The following is a 21,661-nucleotide window of genomic DNA, read 5'->3' on the forward strand; positions in this document are numbered from 1 at the left end:
TTACTGACTCAAGAAACCTTGTTTTGGATACTGAGACTTCTATCTAACCTCCACATCAACCTACAGCCAAATTTGTAGCCCATCTCTAGCAGTCTTGAAGAGTTGATGGAATATACTTTTATAGTTAAATGTATATTAGTCCTTTATATTTTACTGTATGTATTCTCTTTTCCTCGCCTATATTTAACGTGTTTTATCATGATAGGTGGCTTCCCTAAATCCTTTCTGGAACACAAGAATGAATATAAATGCATCTAGTAGTGGAGGGGGTAATAAACAAGGTGAACCCACTATAACAGAGTAATTTTACCATCTCGGCTCACTTTGAGTCTCTGATTAGAAAAGAAAATAAAAGCTGATATACTTCTATTATCATTTATACAGAAATATATGGAGGTGACTGCTACTTCCCGTTATTCCACCTCAAAAAATCAACAGGTCGGACGCTGTGTAGTCTTTCCTTTTCTCTTGAGAAAAATACTAGTGCCCCCTAGAGTCCATAATGCACCTTGCTAGTGCCCGTCATATCAGTTTAGCTTAAAAAATAATTGTAGTGACCCGACGCTAGGGATAAATTTTTAAAATAAATTTGGGGGCAGTGAATCCTGGGCAGCAATATAAAAGCTTCCCATTACCCTACAAACCACAATCGAAAATCCTCGCCGAGCAAGGAATGTGCAAAAAAAATTCCCCGCAGGTGTCTTATCTTTTTAAATCACTGTTTGAAAAGGCTTCCTCTAGTGCAGCTTCACTGGAACCCAGGTAATGATTTCCTCATTCTATTTATCTTTTGATGCAAATGCCAATGCTGCTTAGTTATAGACTGCAGTAGTGATTGGAATCACAGGTACAGAAGCTTTAAAAACCTAGTCATTAGTGGTGACAGAATTCATTCACTGCAGCTCGCCTGTTCTGAAACTGCCATCCTTAACGTCCCCGCGGCAGAGACGAGTCCCCGAGAGCCAGCCCTGAGCCCACGCCCGCCCAGAGCCCTCTTTTCCCCGCTAGTAGCGCGTTCCCGCCGGCCGCACATTCGAGGCTCGCAGTGGAGGGGATGAGTCCGGGGCGTTCGTCTCCCATTTGCCTTTCCTGCAACCTAGAACTATTACCCGCGGGGCCACAGGTTGTCCTCAGGCCTTCAGAGCCCAGTCAAGGCTTGTCTCAGAAGGCCAGGTCCGGGCGTCTCGTTCCCAGCCTGCAGGTGGCAGCCGCGTCCTTCCGCCGCGGAAACCCCGGTAGTGCAATCGAGTGCCCAGACCCTTCCCCCTCCACCAGAGCTGGGATTCCGCCTGGGCGTTCGGGACACGCCCCTCAGTTTGACCACGCCCATCCCGGAGAGCTTGGCGCGCGGCGATTGGCGGTACAGCGGGGGCGGGACTCTAGGAGGTGGGCTGAGGGGGCTGGGCCCGGGAGGGGACAAAAGCAGGGAATTCGTAAGGCCCCGCCCCCGCGCCAGTGCCTGGCTTTCCAGAGAGGCGTTGTCAGAAGCCGAGAGGGACAGCCCGGGCCCAGCTGCCACCACCCGCGACGGTACTTGTGCGCTTGAGCGTGTGTGTGGCTGCGGCGCTCGCGGTTCTTCCCGTCGTCTCTTCCCCTGAAGGTAACTGCAGCCTCCAAACGACGTCTCCGGCTTCTTCCTTTAGGGGGACGCCCAAAAGGGGGCGAGGCTGGAGTGGGGCAAGGGAAGAATGCTTGATCAGGTGGTGTGGAGGGAGGGAGGAACTTAGCGGCGGTTCGGGCGTCTAGGAAGAGGGGCGTGGGAAAGCGAAAGGAAGGGGGGCTGGAAGCCTGGGTGTGTGGAAGACCCGCTTTCGGACACGGAGGGTGAAACGGGGCGGTGGAGATCGCGACCAGTGAGAACGAAAAGGAGCGGGAGAAGATAGCAGGACTCGCCGAAGACTAGTCTGGGCTGGAAGGGAGACGGTAACCTGTGGCCAGCTGGGTGCGGAGAGAGGTGGAAGCCGAGGACTTGGGCGTGTGCAGCTCTCTAGCCCCGGCTGCAGCCTGGACGCGTCCGCGAGTGTGGGGCGGGTGGGGGCCGGCGGGGCGTGCAGGGGCGTGCAGGGGCGGGGCTAGGCTCGGGGTGGCCTGAGGGGTGTGGACCAGGCCTCGGGATGGCCCGCGCGAGGGGTGGGCTGTGGAGCAGCGCCTCCGCCCACGGGTATCTCTGCGCGGTCCGGATCCTCGAGTGCTGGGGGAGGCGTTTCCCCGCCGCCACTGGGAGTCGAGGTTTAAAGGTCCCGGCTCGCGTGAGCGTGGGGGCGGGCCCCCAGACTGGAAGGAGGAACCGAGCCAGCCTGGGTTGCAGCCCTCTTGCACAAGGACGGCGGCGGGCCGGCAGCCTGCTGGTCACTGCGACCTAAGGACGTACAAACTCCAAGACCTGCGAACGACCTACCCGGAATGCCCCCCACAGACGCACCCCCAAGTGTGTGCAAGCACCCCCCTGTTTGTGCACCCTTGACCTTTATTTGGAACTTGAGTTGGGACCTAAAACTGCACATTGTCCCTCTGGGTACACTCACCGCTAAGTTTTGAACCAGATAAATAAGGCTGGCTAGTCTTCTGACAGGGGGTGTTTTATATGTTGTCTTTCTATTCCTTGTTTTGTTTTGTCTTTAGGCGATAAACGGCACTCAGCTGAGTCTGCAAGGTTGCGAAGAGTTGGGGTGATCAGAAGTTGATTCTCTGCAAAAGTGAGAATTAGCCATTTCTCCCTTTCTGTTTTTTATTCGATGTGGCAATATTGCTTTGAGTTGGCCTTGGAAGGCTTAACGAAAGGGAGTGGTTCAAAATATTTCCAACAATAAATTGCAATTGGTTCCTTGTTTCTCTCAATTGGTCTTATCTGCAAGAGACAATTTTTGCCCAGAAATTATTGTAGTTCGTGAACTCAAAAACAACTACAAAAGTAGCTGAAATTTTGGTCGATAAAATTAATCAGGATCAGCGGCTCTATTTTCTTAGTCCAGGTTTGTTTTCTGGGATTGCACAAGTGTGTCCGGAGATTGGAATTCACCTGCTTTCAGGCTAAATGAACTGCTCTGCTGGAAGTCCTTTCTGAAGTTAGGGTTGGGGTAGAGACAGAAAAATCTGCTGGGCAAAGTTATAGAAGTTAATCCACTGGGGTCTAAAGCCCATCCTGGAGAATTCAAATCTAGAAGAATTTAGCAAGGGCCGTGAATGAAACTCCGTTTTGTTTAAAAAGTGGTTAAAATATTAATGGATAAGTTGTGAGGAGAACCTGAAATATTTCAGTTATCTGACTGAAGATAATATGTTTGCTCCAACTAAGAAGTAAATAACTGAAAAAAAAAATTCAGTGTTGAAATTTCAAGTATGGTATGTGACCTCTTATTGACTGTACTTGCTATCAAAAAAAAGTAGTCAAGTCATAAGCCTGGTTTAACTCTTTGTAGGAATATGGGCCTTGGAAATGTAGTATGGAAACCAAGTGTGTTGCTTCTTTGTTTGAACTACGTGAGATATGGCAGTGGCATCTGCATAACTGAGTGATATGTTTTCAGCTGCACTGTAAATTAAATTTGAAATTACAGACTGGAAATAATTAGTTCATTTACCCAAGTTTATTTACTTCTTCCTTTCTAGTTCAGTTCCAGATGGTTTCCCAGTGGCTTAGAGAAATTCCAAAATTAGGATTCTGAAATTAGGATTTAGAGGGTTAGTAATATATCCTGGTCTGTCACAAGAAATGGAGGCTCATTATTTACTAATCATTACATTTTTTAATTTCAAGGCCAAATTACTGTAGCTCAGTTTTTTAAGAGATTTTGCAGGCCTGTTAGCTAATAATTTTTTCAGTCTCTCTTTTCCTGACCTCAGCTATAATTTAAGGGAATGAAAGCACTTTGTAGTTGTGTTGCTGAAAAAGTTTCCATTAGATCATCATGAAAGAGAACTGAACTTTCAGCAGTCTCAGGGCCTCCTTTACTTCTCAGGGAGCAATCGAAAAAACATGGGTCTCCTTTAAACCTCATGGTTTCATTTCTTCCAAAGGCTAAACCCGGGCCCTTACTGGGACTCAGATTGATTTATATTTTCTGCCCTACACACCATTCCTCAAAATGACAATACCTCTTTGGGGGACAGTTCAGTTCCTATCCCACCCACTGACAGCTTATCTTTGCCCACCAATAGCCAGAACAGGCCAAGAATTGGGAGATTGAGGAAGAGGACAGGGACATGTTTGGGTCTTGAAAATGACCCTTCTATATACAGATTTATATATATATATATATATCACATCCCCATTATGGATTATTGCCTTTAGGAAAGCCAGCGTCATTTCTTTATCTTTGACTTTAATCTTAAAGGTCCCTTAAACATGGGTCATAAGAACTTGTTGAACCTCGTAAGGATAGGTGTTTTAACCAAAACATCCTCTTCAAAGAGGAAAAATACTAGTTTTTGTCATTCTATTCCTCTACCAGTTAGGTAGAAGTATTCAAATAAAATGATGTTGTAGAAATATCTTTTGTGAGACAAACCAGTCAAGAATAGTAATTACATTAATAAAGACATTAGCAAAATGGTCTTAGGAAGGTTATCTTTTTAATCAAATGAAATGGGAAAATGATTTCCATCTTTCTAGGTTGTTATGAACACTGACTCAGAAACCATATACAAAGTATATAGCAATGCTGTATACAAAGAACATGCTCAATTCTAATGGTAAATGTAATATGATTAGCTTTTTATCAGTCATGTATGAATTATTTCAGCAGTCACCAAATAGTTTGCATTTTGTTTTTACACCTTAATGAAATAAAGCTTGTGTCTTATCTTTTTCCTTTTCAAAGGTTTATTGAGGTCAAAATGTCTCAAAAAATCCATGGTGGTTCTGTGGTGGAAATGCAAGGAGATGAAATGACGCGAATTATTTGGGAATTAATTAAGGAAAAACTCATTTTTCCCTATGTGGAACTGGACTTGCACAGGTGAATTAATTACTCCTTCAAGTAGCAAGATCAGAAATTACAATTTTATTGATTTTAGGGTAGCACACTAATTGCTGTATTTTATGAACAGAGCTTTTGGGGAGCGATGCCTAAATAAATGGTCTATTTTAATTTTGCTAGGAAAACTGGACATTTTGTTGTTCAAAAGTGAATTAAGATGAGAACAAAGTGATTCTCACTTCTTTCCAAACCTCTATTTCCTGTGATTTATCCTCTGGTAAATCAGTGGCCAGGAATAACACAAGGTATTTATAGAAGTGAAAAATAGTAGAGGTAGATCCTTTATTAAATCAGTAAAGTAAATGTAGTTAACACAGTCATCCTTTTGATGTCTACTTTCTAGCACTCTGCTTAACTAATCAATGGACCTTCCCCCTTTTCATCTCTTACCTTATGCCTTTTTCCACCGATCATAACACAGAAAAAAACCTTAAATTTTTTAATCCAATGCCCAAGTTTTAGTGAAAGTTTCTTTAAACCATTTTGTCCTAGAGACTTGAACAATTGCCCCATATTTCAAGTGTTTGGAAACAGATATGAGTTCCTGTGGATTTCTTTCATCTTTCAATCCTGTATTTTTCATAAATTTGCTCATGCTCTTTGTATATTTGAGCTAGATAGGAGCAGAATTTTGCAAGGGTGAAGTGGCTAAAGACAGACATGGTTGAACATAATCCAAGCAAATTATTGGCAACTCTAAGTGTGTTTGCCTTAATTATTGGTCAGACTGTGGCCTGAGGACTTGGCATTTGTTTGGGTGTAGCCTTTTAATTCACAGTCTCATTAGACACTCTGTAATTATTATTATAAACTGAAGCTGTTACTGATGTCTGTATCGCAAACATGAGGAGCAAATACCTACAGAGATTAACCAGACATATAGGAAATATAGCATCAGAATCTCATTCAGGTGGGCTAAAGGTGCGCTTTACAAACGCCCTCCTATATCAGATGTCTACAGGACAATAGATGAGTTTGAAGATTTGAAGAGTTCTTGGCAGTTTACCGCAGCACAGATGCGTTGGGAGTCCTTTGCCTACAAGTGTAGGGGCTTCTGAAGGACACTTATCAAGCCAGAAGGAAAAATCACTGCCACAGACAAAAGACTGGAGGCTCAATAGACTTTTAAATTGCTACTATTACGTGACTGATTCTTTTTGAGGGATATGAAGTGAGGCCTTGGGGTTCTTTTTGTTGTTGTTCCTACAGACAGTACCCCAAAGCCATTTATCTGTTGTTTTAGCTTAGAAATGTTAAAAAGAGAAGTTAAAGAATCTACTCTTTTGCTGATAGGTTCTTCAGCAAATTGGTTCCTGTGAAGTAAAAACTGTGGATCACACTGCTTATTGGTTTAGGCATTTGTAGCTTTTCAGCATTTCCTATGCCAGGAGATAAGACGATCAGCAGCGTTATCGGAATTATCTAGGTTGAAGCAAGTTGGAATTATTTTATTTGTAAAATCATCAAGGTGCATCAAATGCATCCTGAGCTGAGATATCAAGGAAAGGAAAATACAAGAACTAGAAAGTAAAATGTAGATACTTAATAGCTTAGCAGGTTTTGATGGCTGAAAAAAATTTTAACGAAGTATTACTGGTTTGTTTTTTCTGCTTTTTTACTTAAAGTATTATGTTCTTATATATGTATTATGTTCTTATATATGTATTGTGTACTTTAAATAAAAACCTCACAGTCATTTTCTGTGTTCCACAGGCAAACAATATTCACTTTAGCTTTGAATACCCTGCAGAGTAGGTGTTAGTGTGCATTAAGTCATAACCTCCTGGGAAATACCAAACCATCAGAGGGTCTAGTTACAAATCCAGTAAACTGTGGGCTTCTTTCCAGGACAAATAGACTTGCCCAACAATGAAGAAAAGGTTCATCAGATGGCTGACTAGCATTCATGGAGAAGTCATTAGCATTTTTGGCACCGTCAAACTGGCACATTTGTCCTGTCTATAACTCCCACCACTTTATATCAACATACAAGAAAAAGCCTTTTAAAGCCTCTGATCCCTTTATTTTTAGAGCACAATATTTACTAAAGAAAAAATATGTTGGTGTTTAGTCTTACATTCTACAGTAATTATATGGAAGGAGGTTTGCAAGAGGGTTGTTCATGTGCTGTTAGGGCCTCTCTGATGAAGAATCTAGGCAAAGGGGCTGTGCACAATGGTTGCCTTTCAGTGACCTGCCAGACAGCTTCCCATAACACTGCAGCTCTCTTGGGCAATTTTTAATTGTCAGCCATCTTTCTTGTCCAAGGTGCACCAAGGCTAAAACTGGTCAGATTTAGAAATAAGGAGCTCTCACTTTTCTCCTTGCCCCCACCACACACAGGATGATACATGGCCATAGACTACAGCAGCCTCAGACACCTGAGAGCCTAGAGAGTCATGCTTACAATGTCTCCCTCCCAGCTATGATTTAGGAATAGAGAATCGTGATGCCACCAATGACCAGGTCACCAGGGATGCTGCAGAAGCTATAAAGAAATACAATGTTGGTGTCAAGTGTGCTACCATCACCCCTGATGAGAAGAGGGTTGAGGAGTTCAAATTGAAGCAAATGTGGAAATCACCAAATGGCACCATCCGGAATATTCTGGGTGGCACTGTCTTCAGGGAGGCCATTATCTGCAAAAATATCCCCCGGCTTGTGAGTGGATGGGTAAAACCGATCATCATAGGCCGACATGCTTATGGGGACCAAGTAAGTCTATGTTAGCAAAATTTGATGTGCTATGTTGTCAGTCATGGTCTTTGGTGATGTGGTTTCTTCTTCTGATATTTACTCTGATTAGGCAAGGTGCATAACGGAGAAATGTACGTTTGTATGTCAGTATATATGCATACAAACGTTTAGATGAAAGTAATGGTAGATAAGCTCACAAATATGTTCCTGTCTCAACACAAAAGAGTTTTTCTTCAGGCATATTTTTTCCCTACAGCTTACTAGAGTTGGTTTTTTATATAGGTAAGTTCCTGTGGTTCATTCAACCAAACCAGTGGTTCTCAGCGTATATTTTTGGGTGTTTGTTTTTTTGTTTTGATTTAAAAAAAAAAGTTTCTTTCTTTTAATTCCATTGCCTGCCTCCCACCTACTAGACCAATTGAATCTGAATTCCATGAGATGTAGGCATTTTAAATCTGTCCAGGTGATCCTAGCATGCAGATAGGATTGATCACCAACAAAGATTATATTAAACATCGTCACTTGGTGCTTGAAAAGAACAATTAATAGTTGAAACATGAAAACATTGCTTTCCTGCTTGAAAAATAAAAAGTATAGTTTTGTGTTTCAGTCAAAACTGGCAACTAAACAAATTCCATATTGAACATGAAAAGCATTTTTGGTACTTTGGTGCCTTTGTTTCCTACTTTTGAGATGTGGGAATAAATTGCCACCCATAGCAAAAGACTTCATATGTCAGATGTGTTCTGCAAAGACTATTTAATCTTCCCATTCTCTCACAACATTTGCCAGCTGTCATTAATACTACTGTACACAAACATAGAGAAATGATGTGGCTGGCATTTACTAGTACCTGACTCGAATCTAAGTCACTGAAGGGGTACAACACAGCAAAGACTTACAGATGCCCAGTTGTGGCCCAGGCACACATTTCCACTAGAGTGGTTCATGCCTGTGGGAGAACTTGTCCGTGGTTGGTCCTATCTTCAAGGTCATCAACCGGTCATAGCTGTTATAGAATGTATAATTGCTTTCATGGACAAGTCCTGAGCCTGGAGTTAGTAGTGATGGCAACCAAGAAGACAATGAGCCCTGAAGGTCCAAGGACCAGATGCGTGATTTTCTCTATATCATGGTCCCTCTTTTGTAAGATTTGCCTAAGAGTCCAATGAGATAATGAGATGTTGCAAGTTAATTGTTCATAGCATTTGTCTCAAATTACAAATACGAGGGCTTCCTTGGTTCTCTCATAATTATCTTATGGCCACAACTAGTATATTATCATCCCCCATACAAAGATTTCTTGATCTCCCTACTCCTCCTCTTCCCCTGTAATCCTAGAGCATTTTTAATCTATGTTCCCTTTACAGTTGAAAGGTTTTATAGTGCTGCTTTTCACTTGAGTAAGTCTTTGTTAGGTTGTAAACTTTCTAAAGGAAGATATGTTACTTTTCCCCATATCAGTGTTCAGAGTACTCCCCTTTTTGTGGTAGACACCCAATAAACTGATTTTTTTTAATTATTTATGCATACAAGAAATTCAAGAACAGGGGTACAGACCAGAGGTGTGGGAGATGGGGGTAGGCAGTGGGGTGAGAGTATTCACCAGAGACAGAGTAGGGAGCAGAATAGGCAGATTGACCGAAATACACTGTTGAGGGGAGCAGGGGACAACACAGGACAGGTCCGCTATACCATGTGGGTCACTTCCCTGGTTGTGGGTCAAACTTGTGCTGCAGTGGCTGCGGATAGCTTCATAGTGTTGCGACTTAACCCCTTGCACCACCAGGGAGGCCCAGTAAACTGATTTTTTAATGTGTTACATCTCACCAGTTTTGGAAATGTTCCATCCCCATCTCAAAGGTCAGTCTCTCTTCATCCCCATCTCAAAGGTCAGTCTACACTGCCCATTTTGTCTAAGTGTATTCCAACTCTGTATGATCTTATTTACATCCTTGTAATTCCTGTTAGGATAGCTTTGTTTCATTGTTTTTCCCCTCTCCACCTACCCCTCATTCTTACCCCAGTACAGAGCAACTGATTTTGTTGTTCCTGGACCTGGTAAAGTGGAGATAACCTACACACCAAGTGATGGATCCCCAAAGCAGACATACCTAGTACATAACTTCGAAGGTATGTATAAGTCCATCATATGCTTTATCTTTGATTTTTTTCTGACGGATCAGTTAGATAACATTATTAATGGATTTTTTAAAATTAGTTGTGTGATTGCTTGAAAGTATGACCTTAATTTACAACATTTCCATGGGACCCAAAATCTAACATACAAAGATAATTGCCTTTCATATCTTCTCATGGCATAGGTAAAAGCACAAACAGGACAGACCACTTTATTGGCAATGAATATAAATCCAAATAAGTAGGTAATTGTGCACTTCTCTCAAAACACAATGGAAGGTTGGCAGGAACCTTGGTGTATAATAATTACATGAATTATATAAATTTAACATTAATAGCTCCAAGTCACCTCTCATGTAATCTTGCTTTTTGCTCTAGTAAGGTTTGTATTTGAAAACAGTTGTGCTATTTCCTGAAATTTTCTTCTTCCCTTCTGAGTATTTATTTTGTGAAAGTAGAATGTTCGTTCTTTGCCTTTTCTTTCTCACCATCCTGTGGCTTCAAAGGTCCATTATGGCAAATCTCGCCCAAACATTGTTGAAAGGCCAGAGGGCCCTCTGTCCCCTCTTCAGAAGTTGTTCAAAGTAATCACACTAACAAAATCTTGAAGCTTACCTTCAAGATTTTTTTGTTTTCCTTGCTTCTGTATCACATCATTTTAATAAAAGCTAGGTCTGCCGGTTGCAGCTTCATTCACCAACTAAGCTCATGTTGGCCCTGAGCCGTGGCATGACTTCAAGATCTGACTCTGAGTAATAACAGAGTTCAATTAATAGAGTTATGAAACACCATGATTACATGCAATGTAATTATTTCTATTAATGATAGTATGAACTTTCCATATCCTCCAGAAAATTAGAAGAATTTCCATTTAGTAACGAAATTGCAAATTTTTCACAGTAGCTGAGGATGGAGTACACATTGAGGATTTTAAATACATGTCTGAATTTTTAAAGCATGAAAAGACAGTTTAAAATTGATTCACTCCAATAATGGGCCAGGCGAGAAAATAACAAAAATAATGAACAACCATATACCAGAGACATTTTGTGAGGGTGGAGTGGGGAATGGGATTAAAAATGGGGGGGGGGGAGAGAAATGCACAGGATTATGGTGATGGCACACGGGTGATTTGGTGATGGGAAACCCGCAGGGATTACAATCGAGATGGGGGGAAAAATGTACAAAATGATGTAAAAATAAACTTTTATAATAAAAAAAAATTGATTCACTCCAATGTATTTCCAGTCACATCGGTAGTTTCAGGTATTTCACTATCTTCAGGACCCATCAGACCCTGTTTTTCCACTTCTCTGGTCCTTTCAAAATGACAGTGTCCTTATTTAGAACTGACTTGCCTCCTGTTTTATGCCCTAGGAACTCATGGGATTTTCCAGGTGGAAAGCCTGCTAGGGCTTTTGGAAACCTGGGCTCAGATGAGGGAGTGGGGGTTGAGTTTGGGACGCGGATACAGATTTGCTGCAGCTAAGCCCCACTTCCAGTTCTCCCCTTTCCTCTCTCCGGTGCCCTCCACAGATGGCGGTGGTGTTGCCATGGGGATGTACAATCAAGATAAGTCAATTGAAGATTTTGCACACAGTTCTTTCCAGATGGCTCTGTCTAAGAGTTGGCCATTGTATCTGAGCACCAAGAACACTATTCTGAAGAAATATGATGGACGTTTTAAAGATATCTTTCAAGACATCTATGACAAGTAACTGCTGTTCTTTCTCCTTTTTTCCTTGAGTAAGCTAGTATTTATAGTGTAGAATTTATATCCTTACCATTTGACTGTGAACTAAAAACTGAGTAAATGCTGTCACTAACCCTTTAAAACTGGAGGCTTATTTATCAAGAGAAGAACAAAATCACTTGAAGTTTTTAGAATACGTGTATTTTCAAGAAGGATCTATCAGAGCCAAAATTGTTTGTTTGAATGATGGTTCCTGATAGTGACAGAGAATTCTAATCTTTGAAGTATTTGACTTGATTTGACCCATTTCCCTTCTCTCTTAAACCCATAGTTGTGATTTAAAACTCTGCTTTAGTACAGTCATTGAACTTCAGTCAACATGTATTATAACTTTGGGTTCAGCAACAGTAAGCATGTGTTAAATATTTTTATCAGGCATTTTTAATTCCTCTTTCCACTCCATCTATAAAAAACCTGGAAGTTTCCTAGTTTCTTAAACAGTATCACACAATAGTCTTTTTTCCCCCCATTACGTTGATAATTCTTAAGATTCTGACCAGCAGTAAGTTGCCACTACATAGTAGAACTTAGGACACTCTACTGTCTTACTTGATTCTTGCATTTCTGTAAATTGGGCAGAAGTCACCTTTACAGGGGGTTTCACCACTAGAAAATGATAGGGCAGGGATTCAAGCCCTTATCTGAAAGATTCCCAAGTTGTGCTATATCAAGTAAAAAACTGCAATTTCCACTCTCAACCCCTTTGGAGAAGCAGATAAAGTCCCTAAAAACACTAGTTTTCTTTTTCATTCTCTCATTTCTTAGGCAGTACAAATCCAAGTTTGAAGCCAAAAACATCTGGTATGAGCACAGACTCATTGATGACATGGTTGCCCAAGCTATGAAATCAGAGGGAGGCTTCATCTGGGCCTGTAAGAACTATGATGGCGACGTGCAGTCGGACTCCGTGGCCCAAGGTAAGGCACTGAAGGACCACAGAGAGGTGCATGTGGCCCACAGCAGGCAGGTCGAGCCACAGCGGTGCTCTGGCTTGAGAAGGGCATGTTAGCACCACAAGGCACCAAGATCCCTCTTCTCAGCTGACAGAGGAAATTAAGCTCAGTCTGGAGAAGTGACTTCATACAGGGGTGCACAAGCCTTGCGTTTAGATGTTAACAAGGGTTTCTCTCTCAACCTTTTCTTCCAATTGAAGTTTCAAAGTCTGTAACAGTTAGCCCAACTGCCCAACCTGGAAATCACTCTCCCCACCCCCCTTATTTTCCCTCTGATGAGGATGTAAAATAACGAGCATCCTGAGAAAAGGAGGGTAAAATGAGCGGATTGGGTTGTCTAGTAATCAAGATTTTCCAAGAGCTCATTCTTCTGGCAACAGGTCTTTGGGCATCATGCCCCGTCTGTGAGTCTTGATCATTATTCTGATACTATATAGTACACATATGTTTACTGCTTAATTATAAATGCAAAGGAATTGAGGGCAGGGCTGTTCACAGAAGTTCCAGGAATCAGGAGCTCAACGCCAGAGTAAAGACCAGACCAATGGAAATGCTGCCATTTCTGGTTTCCTCAGCACCTAGTTTCTGGTCCAGCACCTTCCATTTCAGTTCCGTAAACTTAAATTGTTCCTGTTGACAATTTGCATTGACGTTAATTATGTTGCTTTTTATCAAAAAATACTGCTTTTTCTTTCATTCATGGAATGTTAAGCCATCTCCTATTAGTTTAAACCTCGACCTGTAGATCCAATAGTCAAAGATTACCTCATATCAGAGATAGTTGCACAACTCTTTCCCCTCCTTCTGCTTCTCTACATCTGCACAATTGTGCATCTGGGTACAGTAGCAGAAGGAGTGTTGTTTTGTGATGACTCCTGGTGGGTCACTCCTTGGAAAGTGACCCAAATCATTCCAGTGTTTCTGCTAGTCCTCATGGCAACAAGAGTCTGGAGAGAGTTTCATCATATAAAGTTGTATTATTAACTCCACAGCTATTAGTGGGAAGTAACAAAACAGAGAAAAGTATTCTTTCAATTCAAGTGTAGAAGAGTAAATAAAAGAAGAAAAATCAATGGTGTGGATGTAAAAGTTGTCATGTGATTCTCTGAATAGGAAACCACAGAATAAAGTTGTTTAATTGGGGCCATTAAAGAAGGTGAGAAAGGGCAAGCGATATGTTCTGGGGTCCACCCCATCCTGTTTTAAACAGTCTTTTCTTGCCAGTCCAGTGAGTGTGAGCAGTTGCATGATAGGACACAACTCCCCATGATCCCTTTTCTCTAACAGCAGAGCGTCAGCACATAATAGTAGTAAACTAAGGAGTGTGAATATATATTCTCTTCATATACACTCAAATGCATGCATATTAATCAAGTTCAGTCTACCTATGAAGTAGGTGCTTTCATTATTCCCATTTTGTGAGCAGGCAAAAGCGGCGCCACAGTAGCTAAGCAGTGACAGAACTAGGGAGCAGTGCAGGTGCTGGGCTCTGAGCCCTCCTCTCGGATCAAGTGACATAAATGAGGAAAAGGTGCAGCCTGTGCTGACTGCCCGGGACCCAAAGGGCAATCCCTACTTTCTGAACGGAAAAGTGCCCCTGTTTGTTGTGGTCCCCGAGAAGATTCAGTCCTTCGCTCTTCCCTCTGAGACCCGGACTTTGTGTAGTGGAACCTAATACTTCCTGCTCTCACGTAGGTTATGGCTCCCTTGGCATGATGACCAGCGTGCTGATCTGCCCAGATGGCAAGACAGTAGAAGCAGAAGCTGCACATGGGACTGTGACACGTCACTACCGCATGCACCAGAAAGGGCAGGAGACATCCACCAACCCCATAGGTGAGATGGTGTTTACTGCTGCGCTGACTTCTGGCTGTGAGCGCGGCCTGTGGAGGCCTCGGACATGTTCCTTTGGCCGCTCGGTGCTTTGTGTGTGAAATCATCACCCAGCTCATACATCCTACTAGATAAGAGCTGCTTTAATATGCTTCCTGAGATATACATAATACATGCTCTTCCATTTTGTGGGGAATATAAAATACAAGAATGGCTGTTTCAAGCATTTTTCTTTTCCTTTGGTGCAGCAAAATGTGACATCTGGCTAAGAATCAAGAAGCCTTATAGATTGAGCCTTTTAACCAGGATTCAAGGACAGCACTTTAAAAAGATATTACAACCTGGAAAGAGACCAATATAGACAAGAGATAGAAGAGACCATGACCTTTTCCAAATTAGCAGATGCCTTAAGCTTCAGTTCCTACTGCCACACTGTGTAAATGTGCGTCTTAAAACTAACAAAACCCAAAATATTTCTTCCACCAAAATGCAGATTTTTTTTTTTTAGTTTCTGTTTGGTTAAATATTTCTAACTTTCAAAAAATTCATAGCCTATGTGGACAGTATCTAGTGAAGTCAGTTACCCAAGCACACAAAAAACTGTTCTGTTTCTAGGAACTGTGACTTGTTTAAGAATCTTTCTAACTGATACAATTGAAGAGTGCTTTTATTTTTCTTTTTAGCTTCCATTTTTGCCTGGACGAGAGGGTTAGCTCACAGAGCCAAACTTGATAACAATAAGGAGCTCTGCATCTTTGCAAAGGCTTTGGAAGATGTCTGTATTGAGACCATCGAGGCTGGCTTCATGACCAAGGACCTGGCAGCTTGCATCAAAGGTTTACCCAAGTAAGTCTAAGATGCCTGGAGCTCACTAGTCAGGTTACCACTTATCCCCACTTCGACTCACAATATCCGTGCTTTTTGAAAATACCTGAATGGTTACTCATCTAGTTCAGGGGTCAGCAGACACTGTCTGTAAACTGTTAATGGTAAATATTTTGAACTTGATAGAACGTAAGATCCTCTGAAACATGCCACTATTTAACTTTGTCTCTATGGCAGGAAAGCAGCCAAAGAAAGAGAAGTGAATGGATGTGGTTGTTCCAGCAAATTCTATGTCAAAACCAGCTGCTGCCTAGATTGGGCCCATGGCCTGAGCAGCATGCTGACCCCTGATCTCATTGACAGTCAATGGATGACAGAATTCTGTTCAATTTAATAAGAAAATTATAATCAGAAACAAAGGGTCCCCTGAAGCAATACTTTTTCAGTCTTTTATTTTCTGCAATTTACAGATAAGAAAAGTAAGCAGCTCCAGGATTAGATGCTGTGGGTCACAGCCTCTTCCTTAAGATCTATAATCAGTAGTTAGATATTTAGGGTCTGGGTATTGCCCAGTTTTCTGAGAACATATAGCTTATATCCAGCTGAATTAACTGTTGATCAAGACTCCTCCCTCAAAGTCAGGGTTGGTTATAATGACTCACCTCAAGAAATACTACTAAACTTGAGTACCAATCTAATGTGTCCTCAGAGATCTATTATATCACAGTAATAGAGATCTATTGCCTAGTCTTAAATTTCCAACATGAAGATGCAGTGTTTGCAAGCTTTTTAACAGTGTGAGATCTTTGTAGAGTATTTGAATAGATACCTGTCAGTGGTATCATCTAGCCAATTCATTGTCTTTTGTTTTTCCTTAAGACATTGATAAAGCTGAGAGCATTAAAATTCTTTCATAAGCAGCAGTGACAGTGTGTGGGACATGGGTAGAAACACAACCATAGTGCAATGAAGTTTATTTCTGTAAGAATGAGGAAAAAGAAGTGGGGCACTTTCCACCTCCCAGACATTGGTCTGAACTGAAGCTCTGGGATAGTTTGACCTTCATGATGAGGAGCCTGCCGTGCATGAGTCTGTGGCCAAGCCGCCGTCACTGCAGCCACTGGCCATAAATTTGTAGCTTAACATCATCAAAGGCTCCTTAAGTAGCATTTCTAGGATTACGCCTCTCTTTGATACCAGAGCAGAGACAAACTCAATTTCCTTCTTTCTTTTTTTCTTTATCCACTAGTGTGCAACGTTCTGACTACTTGAACACATTTGAGTTCATGGACAAACTCGGAGAAAACTTGAAGATAAAACTAGCTCAGGCCAAACTTTAAGATCATTCCTTGAAGGAGGATATGTTTTCTGGTAACTAGACTCAGCTGTTTACATTTTTCTGTGTAACACTCAAGGATGAAGGCAAAATCAACTTTGTAATTTGTTTGGAAACCAGACTTTATCTTTTCTGTAAGTTTACAGCCTTTTTCTTATATATACAGTTCTGCCACCTACTTGAATGTGGCAGCAAGTTTCTAAATTTTTATTTTCTATTAGTAGCCTAGGAGTTACTTCAGTGCTCATTCATACTCACTGTCCTTTTTTCTCCTGTTCTGACACAAATGACCAAAATGAAGAGTGCTTGAGTCACAGGAGCGTTCCCTCACTATGTACAAGGCAGAGATTCCCTCTTCTTCCCTGGCCAAGGGCGCTGGCCGGTTTGGGCAGCAAGTGCCCCTTGATGAGAGGTAGAGCTACCCCTGAATTCGCATGTGATTCGGAATGAAGAGTGTGGTGCAGCTGAAACAAGTCAAAGACAAGGCAGTCATTTTTGTAAAGGCTCTCCTGAATGTTTTGAAAATGTTACATATTTTAGAGGCCACTGGAGTGTTTAGAATCCAGAATCAGTCTCCAGGGCATCGGGAGAGGTCTTCTGTCTACTTCTCTTGGCCAGGGGTGGCCGAAGTGTTAACGTTACCCTAGCAGAATATCTCACCTAAGTGCAATAATACAGCTGCACCTTTTTTGAACTTTTGCTGGCCCATTTTATTTCTTTTATATACATGTGGTTTTCTCCAAAAGTTGATTTAAGACACTAGAACTATTCTCATCTAACTGTTAATTAAAATTAAATACTAATGACTCTCTGAGTTTTTATTTACCGAGTATCTTGTTGCCAGGTGCTGTCCTAGGTCCTAGCCATCAGAATTTGATTTTTAGAAGTCTCTGTCTTCATTCAGTTTCTTGTGGCAGAAATGGATAAGCAAACAGGCAGATGTGGATCCTAAAAGGAGAAGAGACCCAAACTCAGCACAAAAAGGGTAACTGGAATATTATGAAATCAAGCAAGTGCTAAAGAGTTCTGATGAATTTAGGGACTATGGAAGTTGATAGGGAGTTAGTGAAAATTTTAGAAGTTAAAACAAAAGTAATTCCCTCGGCAGCTCTTATAAAGAGAAAATAGTAGTCATGGGAATAAGGATTGGTGTGAACAAATGAGGAAGGTAGACCAGTTGGAAAGCTGGTGTGAAATGATGACGATCTGAACTCTGAGACTCTGGCACTGAGAATGGGGACATCAGGGACAGTCCTGAAAAAAGAAAGCTAGTAATTAATGGGCCCCAGGAGATGTGGGGGTGAGGGTTCCCAATTTTCTGACTCCACATCTGGCAAAAGTTTGGGCCACACCCCAGAATTACCACTGAAGGGGAAGGAATTTGAGGGTTCAAGTGGAGTTTGATCAAGTTTCAGAGGATGTCAGTGACCATTTTAGCTTGCACCAGGAATCTTTGTAGTTGAGCCAGGACTCTGTGTACTGTGCCTTCACATGTTTAATTTTGAATGCAAAAAGTTAAGTATCACACGGAATAAAATGATGGTGTAGAATTGAAGGGTCTTAAATAGCCCTTAGTGCACTCACAGGCATTCTGGAAGTTGATCATATGTTGCTCATAGCAACAACCATGAGCCACTTAATGGTTTAAAATAATCAGCAAATCAGCAGTGCTGACCAATCCATCCAGAGGCTAATGGTTTATTCTGTAACAACATGAGCATCAAAGTTGTTCACCTGGAAAATGACTGCTGTTTAGCACAACAAGATTCAGGGAAGGAGAAGATGTGAACTCCAGACTGAAAATCTCTAAATTACAAGTATAGTTTCTTAGGTGGGTTCTGTAACTGAAGACATTTAAAATTTAATCTTAATGAGAAACTCAACTCCCCTGTATTCTTGCCTGATAAGACACCTGACAGATGATTTCCTTCCTACTTTTGAGGATTAATAAAATTTCTTCCAAATTAAGGGTCTTGTCTCTTCCTGTTGAGAAGATTAGAAGGTAACATAAGTATTAATGAAGACTTTGTATATAAATTTTGTACTTTTATCTGAGTAGAGGTTTTATTTCATAGTTTTTATTTTTAATATTTTGGAAAATGTACCATCCAAATTAATTTCTCTTAAACAAGAAACTTGATCAACTGAATCTAAATGCTATCTCAGACTCTGAAAGAGGTGTTTTGTGGACATTGTGTCATTCTTGTAATTTAATTTTGACAATATTTCAAACTTAGCAAAAAATGTAAAGAATAGTATGAGGAAATGCAATAACCCTTTGCCAGTTTACTTTGGTGCATCTGTGCAACCTCTTATTCTTTTATACAACGCATACTACTTCCCCTAAACCATTTCAGAGTAGTTGAAAGACCAAGGTTGGGGGCAGGGGTAGAAGGAGGCAGGGGAGCTTGATACATGTGAAAGGATGGAATTTTTCTACTCAAAGTTATTCCTCTTCCAATTCTCCATTTTGGGAAATGATTCAAACTAAAATCCTTCAAAATCTTCAGCAATATGTTCCTTATGATTTTGTATACAATAGGGGTACTTGAATCTGATCACTTGCTTTATACATGCAATACCCATTTGGATTCCAGTCTGCACCTTTAAAGCTTCTCGTAACAGACAAAGACACATGAGCGCATGACACCTCAGAATCAAGAAGACATGAGCCTTTTCACTTAAAATAGTTTGCAATTTTTTAATTATATTGAGAATCTGTCACTCTTGAGATATACCAGTTCCATTTTGCCTATAAATAGAAATATGGTAGTTAGCATATAGTAATTAGAAAGAAAAAGCCTCTGCTCTGTAAGGTCATCTGACCTTACAATAGATGTTACCATACTTGATTTAAAAATCTGCCAATGATGAATTGTGAAAGCAACAAGAGAAAAGCTCCTCAACATATCCAAGGGCTCTTCAATAAAAGTAACAGTTGATTTCTCATTATGAGCTATGAGGTCCAGAAGACAATAGGATAGTATATTCAAAGTATAAGGGGGAAAATATCCCAGACACTCGAGTTGTCTAGGGATGGAATGATTTCTGAGGGGAGTTTGGTCACCTTTGAAATACCTTTCTTATTACAAGATATGTTCAGCCTTTAAACAACAATGTATTTGTCCCAAGGAAATAGCCAGCATGTTACTGCTGTCACCCAAACATTTTTGCCTAACCCTACTGCATTAAAAGTTTGTATTTCTATCATTCTCTAAAAATCTGTAATACTTTATTATAATTTTATGTAAATTTATGTAATTTGTTACATATGTATACCTAGTATACTTAGTTTATGTCTATAGTAAACATTTGGACGAAGTACAGGTAAGCTTTGTTCTATTTATCTTGTTTAATCTCATTACCCAACTTGGTTATTAGGACTAACTGATAGAATATTCAGTACATCTTTTATAGTGGAAAGAACTGTTTAATATGTCTTTGGAATTAAAATATATTAACTTTAACATTATCCACTCAGATTTCAAGGATAAAAACAGAATAAAGAAGATATATCATAAAAATCATTCTAAAGTCTGAAGGACTGAATCACTTAAGGGACCACTGTCAAAAATAGACAAGACCCTAGAAGATTATTGATTGCAAGCTAAAGATGAGTTCAACTATAGATCCAGTGAATCTGAGACAGGAAAAAAAGCCCAATGGGAGAATTCCAAGCAGGCAAAGGATTGAAATCAGGACCAGAGAGGTAGACAGCTAAGTTTTAAAAATAGAGATGCTCTCAAGAAGGAAAAAGTGGCAAATAAGAATAACAGGTGGGCACTGATTTGCCCGCAGCTGAGTAGGAAGAAGAATCAGAGAAGGATGGAGAAGAATCAGGGAACTACAAAGAAAGAACAATCTGAAAGACTGGGACAGTCAGTGTCAATGGAAATCAAAGGAGAAACTAATTCTTGAGAAAGGGCTTAGCATTAAGGATTCAGAGAACACTGGCAACTCTTGGCAATCATACTTTTAAAGTCACACTAATAAAACAGTGCTAGGGGATAGGTCACTGGCTGTAGGTTCTCACAGATGGGCTCAGGGCCCAACAGCAACAGGGTTTATTTAACAAACAAGGAGATTGGAAAGAAAGTTTTTAAGGCCGCAGAGGCCAGCTGTCTCACCCTCGATAGTATCCTCAGTGTCCACCAAAGACTGCTAGTGTGAGACGACACTGTTTCGTCAACTAGGGCCTGGACCAGAGGCTTCTCCTCTGAAGGGTATCTCATTCCCATCTTGTGAGCTGATAATACTGCCATCTCTGAGTAGGAATCACTTGAAGAAGGACTGTGAAAACATCAGTAAGAGAAAAAAAAAGTTTTACATAAACAACTGAATCAAATTCTAAGAGATGTTCAACTTTTAATGAAACTCCAAACCTGTTTATTCATTCAACAATTAATTTTGAGGGTTCTGCCTGCCATAGGCCTAGGCCAGGGCCCCACTGTGGTAAATCAGACTTGATTCTTCCCCCTGGATCCAGAAAGAGAGTAGTCTGGCAAAGTTGTATAGAACTCTAAGTTGGCTCTTAGGGTCTGCATATGTAGATTATACAGGCAACTTTTGTCAAGCGAATATAAATCCAGTTAATATTTAGTAACATCAATTGCTCATGGAAGGTACAGTTTTGTCTATTCAACTTTTCAAGTTTTAGTCTCAGTTGGCATAATTATGTCTTAAACATGGTTTTGTCATTCTGATGTGCACTAACCTTATGGGTAATCAGTTAATAACATTCTGTAGCAATAGGCCATGCTGGTTAAGAAATACAAAGTCAGAAGAATGAATCCTTACAGACTCCTGACATGTGGGAGGGTGACAGTTTCTAGACACATGATTGAGTAACCAGGAAAGACCCCATGTAAATTAGAATATGGAAAAGCAGTGCATAGACAGTTTTATGCAAACTTAATGATTTAAGCACTTAATTCAGCTCATTCTGTGGTATCAGAAAGTAAATTGTTTTCTGGAGGAAAACAATTTTTTGTAGATGAAATTAACTTTATCCAGTTTCAAGTTACAAGCGTACAAATAGGCCATGATTCAACAGTTTGAATAAATTGTTTGCTTGGCACTGAAATGCAATTTCTTGCAGAAGCACTGTGGTAATACTCAGTTTCTCACTAGAGTAAAAGTTGACAGA

The 21,661-nt window shown here is 40.8% G+C and overlaps 1 protein-coding gene across 2 annotated transcripts; it reads left to right on the top strand.

The window, feature by feature from the left end:
- The first annotated feature begins 1,460 nt into the window (after nt 1-1,460).
- IDH1 (isocitrate dehydrogenase 1 (NADP+), soluble) lies at nt 1,461-17,321 on the top strand. 2 transcript variants are annotated; one of them, XM_012727786.1, is made up of 10 exons: nt 1,461-1,600; nt 2,623-2,696; nt 4,821-4,958; nt 7,403-7,694; nt 9,704-9,809; nt 11,352-11,529; nt 12,334-12,485; nt 14,217-14,357; nt 15,038-15,200; nt 16,429-17,321. In XM_012727786.1, exons 3-10 carry the CDS (start codon nt 4,837-4,839, stop codon nt 16,517-16,519), a joined length of 1,245 nt encoding a protein of 414 aa, XP_012583240.1. In that variant the 5' UTR covers nt 1,461-1,600; nt 2,623-2,696; nt 4,821-4,836; the 3' UTR covers nt 16,520-17,321. The 2 variants fall into 2 exon arrangements, with proteins under 2 accessions (XP_012583240.1, XP_004674398.1); XM_004674341.2 differs by lacking the exon at nt 1,461-1,600 and adding an exon at nt 1,797-1,923 and having other exon boundaries at nt 16,429-16,706.
- Nucleotides 17,322-21,661: the final 4,340 nt, after the last annotated feature.

Source organism: Condylura cristata, unplaced genomic scaffold (assembly GCF_000260355.1).
Source record: "Condylura cristata isolate star-nosed mole 26May11 unplaced genomic scaffold, ConCri1.0 scaffold00002, whole genome shotgun sequence".
NCBI classification, from domain to species: domain Eukaryota; kingdom Metazoa; phylum Chordata; class Mammalia; order Eulipotyphla; family Talpidae; genus Condylura; species Condylura cristata.